Source organism: Oncorhynchus keta, unplaced genomic scaffold (genome assembly GCF_023373465.1).
Source record: "Oncorhynchus keta strain PuntledgeMale-10-30-2019 unplaced genomic scaffold, Oket_V2 Un_contig_255_pilon_pilon, whole genome shotgun sequence".
In the NCBI taxonomy this organism is placed as follows: Eukaryota; Metazoa; Chordata; class Actinopteri; order Salmoniformes; family Salmonidae; genus Oncorhynchus; species Oncorhynchus keta.
In genome coordinates this window covers 1-7,323 of record NW_026284534.1, presented here as the reverse complement: position 1 = coordinate 7,323, position 7,323 = coordinate 1, and the positions used below count along the sequence as shown (strand labels likewise).

At 48.6% G+C, this 7,323-nt stretch overlaps 1 protein-coding gene and 1 long non-coding RNA gene across 6 annotated transcripts; one reads left to right on the top strand and one right to left on the bottom strand.

Annotated features, from left to right (window-relative positions):
• The first annotated feature begins 2,120 nt into the window (after positions 1–2,120).
• LOC127922418 (uncharacterized) lies at positions 2,121–3,308 on the top strand. 5 transcript variants are annotated; one of them, XR_008111210.1, is made up of 5 exons: positions 2,121–2,355; positions 2,457–2,506; positions 2,756–2,855; positions 2,956–3,055; positions 3,156–3,308. It is a non-coding gene; the product is annotated as an uncharacterized LOC127922418 (long non-coding RNA). The 5 variants fall into 5 exon arrangements; XR_008111212.1 differs by having other exon boundaries at positions 2,432–2,506; positions 2,806–2,855; XR_008111208.1 differs by having other exon boundaries at positions 2,432–2,506.
• An 856-nt stretch (positions 3,309–4,164) lies between these two features.
• Positions 4,165–6,846, bottom strand: LOC127922416 (exonuclease 3'-5' domain-containing protein 2-like). The gene is made up of 2 exons (XM_052506120.1): positions 6,305–6,846; positions 4,165–4,316 (listed from the first exon to the last, which is right to left on the bottom strand). Exons 1-2 carry the CDS (start codon positions 6,644–6,646, stop codon positions 4,200–4,202), a joined length of 459 nt encoding a protein of 152 aa, XP_052362080.1. The 5' UTR covers positions 6,647–6,846; the 3' UTR covers positions 4,165–4,199.
• Positions 6,847–7,323: the final 477 nt, after the last annotated feature.

Below are 7,323 nucleotides of genomic sequence, written 5' to 3'. Positions count from 1 at the left end.
CATCCTGTATTAACTTAGCAGCCAGTATCCTGATTACATTGTGTAGTTTACCTGTTCTGGGCTCAGCCACTATGGATCCATCCTGTATTAATTAGCACCAGTAGTGTAGTTTACCTGTTCTGGGATCAGCCACTGGGGATCCATCCTGTATTAATTAGCACCAGTAGTGTAGTTTACCTGTTCTGGGATCAGCCACTATGGATCCATCCTGTATTAATTAGCACCAGTAGTGTAGTTTACCTGTTCTAGGATCAGCCACTATGGATCCATCCTGTATTAATTAGCACCAGTGTAGTTTACCTGTTCTGGGGTCAGCCACTATGGATCCATCCGTTATAAAACCAGTTACTGTTCTAGGAGTCAGCCACTATGGATCCATTATCCAGAGCACCGGTAGGTGGAGTTTTAGGTTTAGCAGCCACTAGGTTGAGGCTTAAAGCACCAGTAGTTAGTTTACCTTTCTAGGATTAGACTAACCATCCTGTATTAATTAGTACTGTTCTAGGACCAGCCATTAAATCCATCCTGTTTAATTAGAAGTGGGTTTAAGTTTACATCAGCACTATGGATCCATCCTGTATTAAAGCACCAGTAGTGTAGTTTACCTGTTCTAGGATCAGCCATTATGGATCCATCCTAGTTTACACCAGTAGTGTAGTTACCTGTTCTAGGATCAGCCACTATGGAGTCCATCCTGTAAACTAATTAGCACCAGTAGTGTAGTTTACCTGTTCTAGGATCAGTCACTATGGATCCATCCTGTAAATTAGCACCAGTAGTGTAGTTTACCTGTTCTAGGATCAGCCACTTAAAATCCTGTATTAATTAGCACCAGTAGTGTAGTTTACCTGCTCTGGGGTCAGCCACTATGGATCCATCCTGTATTAATTAGTACTGTTCTAGGATCAGTCACTATTATCCTGTACAATGCACCAGTAGTGTTTTACCTGTTCTAGGATCAGCCACTATGGATCCATCCTGTATTAATTAGCACCAGTAGTAGTTTACCTGTTCTAGGATCAGCCACTATGGATCCATCCGGTATTAATTAACCAGTACCTGTAGTTTACCTGTTCTAGGATCAGCCACTTGGATCCATCCGAGTATTAATTAGCACCAGTTTAGTTACCTGTTCTAGGATCAGCCAGTATGGATCCATCCTGTATTAATTAGTAGTGTAGTTTACCACTTGGGGAGTATTATTAGCACCCAGTTACTTACCTGTTCTAGAGCCACTGGATCCATCCAGTTTGTTTGAGCAGGTAGTGATGGTAGTTTACCTGTTCTAGGAGGTCAGTTGGTTTGTTCTTGAGGAGAAACTGTTGGTTCAGAACTTAGGTTGGGTTAGTCATTAAAGTGGGAAGTTTACATGTTCTCTTGGGAGGTAGTGATGGCCATTGTTCTTGAGGAGTATTGAGTTAAACTGTTCTAGGACACACTTATTGGAGGTTTACACACACAGTAGCATGGTTTAAAACTGTTCTACAGCACACTTATGGAGTCATTAAAACTAGTTTACACACACTTAGGTTGGAGTCATTAAAACTGTTTACATACAGGTAGGTTGGAGTCATTAAAACTAGTTTACCAGGTAGTGAGGTTTGTTCTGAGGATAGCCACTATGGATCTAAAGGGAAATACACACAGTAGTGATGGTTTATGTTCTAGGAGGTAGTGACTGGGAGTCCATTAAAAGGCTGTATTTTGTTGTTGTAGTCATTATGTTTAGGATGACTATGGATCCATCCTGTTTTTACACCAGGTTTGATGGTTTATGTTTAGGTAGCCACTATTTGGAGTCATCCTGTTTAATTAGCACCAGGTAGTGTCATTTTACCTGTTCTGGGACAGCCACTGGATCCATTGTATTAATTAGCACCAGGTAGTGTAGTTTACCTGTTCTGAACCAGCTGGTCAGTGACAGTTACTGCAGGTAGTGATGGATTTATCCAGACACACTGGAGGAGGTAGTGATGGTCAAACCATTGTTCAGCTCATGGCAGGTACATTTTGTTGTTGTTAGAACCAGAGCCTGGGAAATACAGTTGAGGGAAGTTTAGTGAGGTTGGTTTGTAGTTTGAGGAGGTCCACTCAGGTTGAGTCATTAAAACTAGGTTTGTTCTTGAGGAGGTAGTGATGGTTTGTTCTTGAGGAGGTAGTGATGGTTTGTTCTTGAGGAGGTAGTGATGGTTTGTTCTTGAGGAGGTAGTGATGGTTTGTTCTTGAGGAGGTAGTGATGGTTTGTTCTTGAGGAGGTAGTGATGGTTTGTTCTTGAGGAGGTAGTGATGGTTTGTTCTTGAGGAGGTAGTGATGGTTTGTTCTTGAGGAGGTAGTGATGGTTTGTTCTTGAGGAGGTAGTGATGGTTAGTTCTGAGGAGGTAGAGATGGTTTAGTTCTTGAGGAGGTAGAGATGTGTTTGTTCTTGAGGAGGTAGTGATGGTTTGTTCTTGAGGAGGTAGTGATGGTTTGTTCTTGAGGAGGTAGTGATGGTTAGTTCTTGAGGAGGTAGTGATGGTTTGTTCTGAGGAGGTAGTGATGGTTAGTTCTTGAGGAGGTAGTGATGGTTTGTTCTTGAGGAGGTAGTGATGGTTTGTTCTTGAGGAGGTAGTGATGGTTTGTTCTTGAGGAGGTAGTGATGGTTTGTTCTTGAGGAGGTAGTGATGGTTTGTTCTTGAGGAGGTAGTGATGGTTTGTTCTGGAGGAGGTAGTGATGGTTTGTTCTTGAGGAGGTAGTGATGGTTTGTTCTTGAGGAGGTAGTGATGGTTTGTTCTTCAGGAGGTAGTGATGGTTTGTTCTTCAGGAGGTAGTGATGGTTTGTTCTTCAGGAGGTAGTGATGGTTTGTTCTTGAGGAGGTAGTGATGGTTTGTTCTTGAGGAGGTAGTGATGGTTTGTTCTTGAGGAGGTAGTGATGGTTTGTTCTTGAGGAGGTAGTGATGGTTTGTTCTTGAGGAGGTAGTGATGGTTTGTTCTTCAGGAGGTAGTGATGGTTAGTTCTTCAGGAGGTAGTGATGGTTAGTTCTTCAGGAGGTAGTGATGGTTAGTTCTTCAGGAGGTAGTGATGGTTTGTTCTTCAGGAGGTAGTGATGGTTTGTTCTTCAGGAGGTAGTGATGGTTTGTTCTTCAGGAGGTAGTGATGGTTTGTTCTTCAGGAGGTAGTGATGGTTAGTTCTTCAGGAGGTAGTGATGGTTAGTTCTTGAGGAGGTAGTGATGGTTAGTTCTTCAGGAGGTAGTGATGGTTAGTTCTTCAGGAGGTAGTGATGGTTAGTTCTTGAGGAGGTAGTGATGGTTAGTTCTTGAGGAGGTAGAGATGTGTTTGTTCTTCAGGAGGTAGTGATGGTTTGTTCTTGAGGAGGTAGTGATGGTTAGTTCTTGAGGAGGTAGAGATGTGTTTGTTCTTCAGGAGGTAGTGATGGTTTGTTCTTGAGGAGGTAGATATTTCATATTGTAGACTGTAGGTTCTATCTACCAATGTAATGGTGTGTATAATTTCCAATCCCCAGTATATTAAACAAATATATATATATTTTCCTTTATTATTGTCCCTTAACCTTACCACCCCTCGACTAATTGGAGTAAACTAATGGACAGTTCCACTTCTACATTTCACGGACACGGTATATTTTACATTGGTCATCTATGTTCATGTGTATTTAGTCCCAACCTTCAGCTCCCCTCAACCCCTCCCATCTATCTCTGAACACCATCCAGTCTCAACCTTCAGCTCCCCTCAACCCCTCCCATCTATCTCTGAAAAGTAATTTATATTTCTGTGATGTAATGTTTAAGAAAAAAAAAGAAGAAGTCTAAAACCTTTATATTTCTCATAGTTTCTACAGATTGTAAATTAAAAAGATGAACATTTGTACTCGGTTGTATTATATAAAAGACGGGCTTTGGTTGATAGTCAAATCTCCAGTAGTACCTTTGTCGTAGTGCGAGATATCTCAGGTCCACGGTACTCCCCAGAGACAGACCGTAGTCTCTGGTCAGACGTTTCCCGTCCTCATAACAGCCCACGCCCACCTTCAGGACATGGGGTCCCGGAGGACCTATATAATAATACAACAGAATATATGCCATCCCATCCATAATTGTAATATTGGTGTCCCCCAGTGGAATCGAACCCACTATACTGGCATTAAAAGCATCATTCTCTACCAACTGAGCCACACAGGACCATATACCTCCTTCAAGCTCAGGGAAAGTCCTGCTGGCTTCCTCGGAGCAGCTGGAGCCTCACCACCACACACAGGCCAGAGTAGGAAGTCATCTGGAGGAGGGAGACCGGAGATGGCTGACCCTTCACTGACACCTGGGGAGGGAGAGGAAGGAGGATGAGGAGGGGAGACGGCTGACCCTTCACTGACACCTGGGGAGGGAGAGGAAGGAGGATGAGGAGGAGAGACGGCTGACCCTTCACTGACACCTGGGGAGGGAGAGGAAGGAGGATGAGGAGGGAGACGGCTGACCCTTCACTGACACCTGGGGAGGGAGAGGAAGGAGGATGAGGAGGGGAGACGGCTGACCTTCACTGACACCTGGGGAGGGAGAGAGAAGGAGGATGAGGAGGGAGGAGGATGCGGCTGACCCCTTCACTGACACCTGGGGAGGGAGAGGAAGGAGGATGAGGAGGAGACAGCTGACCCTTCACTGACACCTGGGGAGGGAGAGGAAGGAGGATGAGGGGAGGGAGACAGCTGACCCTTCACTGACACCTGGGGAGGGAGAGGAAGGGGTGGATGAGGAGGGGAGACGGCTGACCCTTCACTGACACCTGGGGAGGGAGAGGAAGGAGGATGAGGAGGGAGACAGCTGACCCTTCACTGACACCTGGGGAGGGAGAGGAAGGAGGATGAGGAGGGAGACAGCTGACCCTTCACTGACACCTGGGGAGGGAGAGGAAGGAGGATGAGGAGGGAGACGGCTGACCCTTCACTGACACCTGGGGGAGGGAGAGGAAGGAGGATGAGGAGGGGAGACGGCTGACCCTTCACTGACACCTGGGGAGGGAGAGGAAGGAGGATGAGGAGGGGAGACGGCTGACCCTTCACTGACACCTGGGGAGGGAGAGGAAGGAGGATGAGGAGGGGAGACTGCTGACCCTTTCACTGACACCTGGGGAGGGAGAGGAAGGAGGATGAGGAGGGAGACGGCTGACCCTTCACTGACACCTGGGGGAGGGAGAGGAAGGAGGATGAGGAGGGGAGACTGCTGACCCTTCACTGACACCTGGGGAGGGAGAGGAAGGAGGATGAGGAGGGAGACGGCTGACCCTTCACTGACACCTGGGGAGGGAGAGGAAGGTGGATGAGGAGGGAGACGGCTGACCCTTCACTGACACCTGGGGAGGGAGAGGAAGGAGGATGAGGAGGGAGACGGCTGACCCTTCACTGACACCTGGGGAGGGAGAGGAAGGTGGATGAGGAGGGAGACGGCTGACCCTTCACTGACACCTGGGGAGGGAGAGGAAGGAGGATGAGGAGGGGAGACGGCTGACCCTTCACTGACACCTGGGGAGGGAGAGGAAGGAGGATGAGGAGGGAGACGGCTGACCCTTCACTGACACCTGGGGAGGGAGAGGAAGGTGGATGAGGAGGGAGACGGCTGACCCTTCACTGACACCTCGGGAGGGAGAGGAAGGTGGATGAGGAGGGAGACGGCTGACCCTTCACTGACACCTGGGGGAGGGAGAGGAAGGAGGATGAGGAGGGGAGACTGCTGACCCTTCACTGACACCTGGGGAGGGAGACGAAGGAGGATGAGGAGGGAGACGGCTGACCCTTCACTGACACCTGGGGAGGGAGAGGAAGGAGGATGAGGGAGGAGAGGGGCTGACCCTTCACTGACACCTGGGGAGGGAGAGGAAGGAGGATGAGGAGGAGACTGCTGACCCTTCACTGACACCTGGGGAGGGAGAGGAAGGAGGAGGATGAGGAGGGGAGACGGCTGACCCTTCACTGACACCTGGGGGAGGGAGAGGAAGGAGGATGAGGAGGGAGACGGCTGACCCTTCACTGACACCTGGGGAGGGAGAGGAAGGTGGATGAGGAGGGGAGACTGCTGACCCTTCACTGACACCTGGGGAGGGAGAGGAAGGAGGATGAGGAGGGGAGACTGCTGACCCTTCACTGACACCTGGGGAGGGAGAGGAAGGAGGATGAGGAGGGGAGACTGCTGACCCTTCACTGACACCTGGGGAGGGAGAGGAAGGTGGATGAGGAGGGAGAGGAAGGAGCGGAAGACTACGACAGGAAATAGACTTTTTACATGCAAAACGAACTCGTACGCCCAGGCCCTTACCCATTCGCAGTCCAGCCCGAGGACGGGGTAGACTGATAGCTCCTTTTGCAGTGACGGCCACAGCTGCTCCCAATCCTCCTCAGAGCTCACCATCACTGACTGCACTGCCAAGAGCTGGTCAGCAGGGGGCAGTGAAACAGGCAGGAGGAGGTCCAGGCTCTGACCAGGGGTTAGCTGGGACTCGACGAGCTCCACAACCACAGGCTTTGGTTTCACAGGACCAGTGCTGACCCCTATCTGACCCGGAGCTAGACGCCGCTTCTTCTGTGTCCTCAGGGTTGGCTGTCGCCATAGTAACAGGCCTCCCAAGGTGGCCCCCAACAGGGTGACCACCGTAGCCATCAGGCTTTAAATCTAGTAGCCATCTTGGGTTTCAGAGGTGCCGATTTGGTTAGAGCTGGTTGGTTGTGTGGTGTGTAGAGGGGTGTAGGTAGATAGACCTTTACAGATCAAATTGAAGTTTGTTCAGAGATACTGGTGATGTCAGCATTTCGGGGAACAGCAAGATTTGTCCTGTCCAACGTCGGCGCCTGTGAAGAGAGAAGACTATTGGTTAGTAGAAGACACCTCATCCCCTGGGAAATAATCTGCTATAGTCACATGTCATCACTACAGGACAACTCAACCTGCTATAGTCACATGTCATCACTACAGGACAACTCAATCTGCTATAGTCACATGTCATCACTACAGGACAACTCAATCTGCTATAGTCACATGTCAACATCACTACAGGACAACTCAATCTGCTATAGTCACATGTCATCATCACTACAGGACAACTCAATCTGCTATAGTCACATGTCATCACTACAGGACAACTCAATCTGCTATAGTCACATGTCATCACTACAGGACAACTCAATCTGCTATAGTAACATGTCATCACTACAGGACAACTCAACCTGCTATAGTCACATGTCATCACTACAGGACAACTCAATCTGCTATAGTCACATGTCATCATCACTACAGGACAACTCAATCTGCTATAGTCACATGTCATCATCACTACAGGA

What these genes read in the sequence shown, in the direction of transcription:
- LOC127922416 (XM_052506120.1), bottom strand. Translation starts at nt 6,646, where the DNA reads ATGGCTACGGTGGTCACCCTGTTGGGGGCCACCTTGGGAGGCCTGTTA. An exon ending in TCGGGCTGGACTGCGAATGG is followed by an intron (nt 4,317 to 6,304) that starts GTAAGGGCCTGG and finishes CTCCCTCCCCAG; the next exon opens with GTGTCAGTGAAGGGTCAGCC.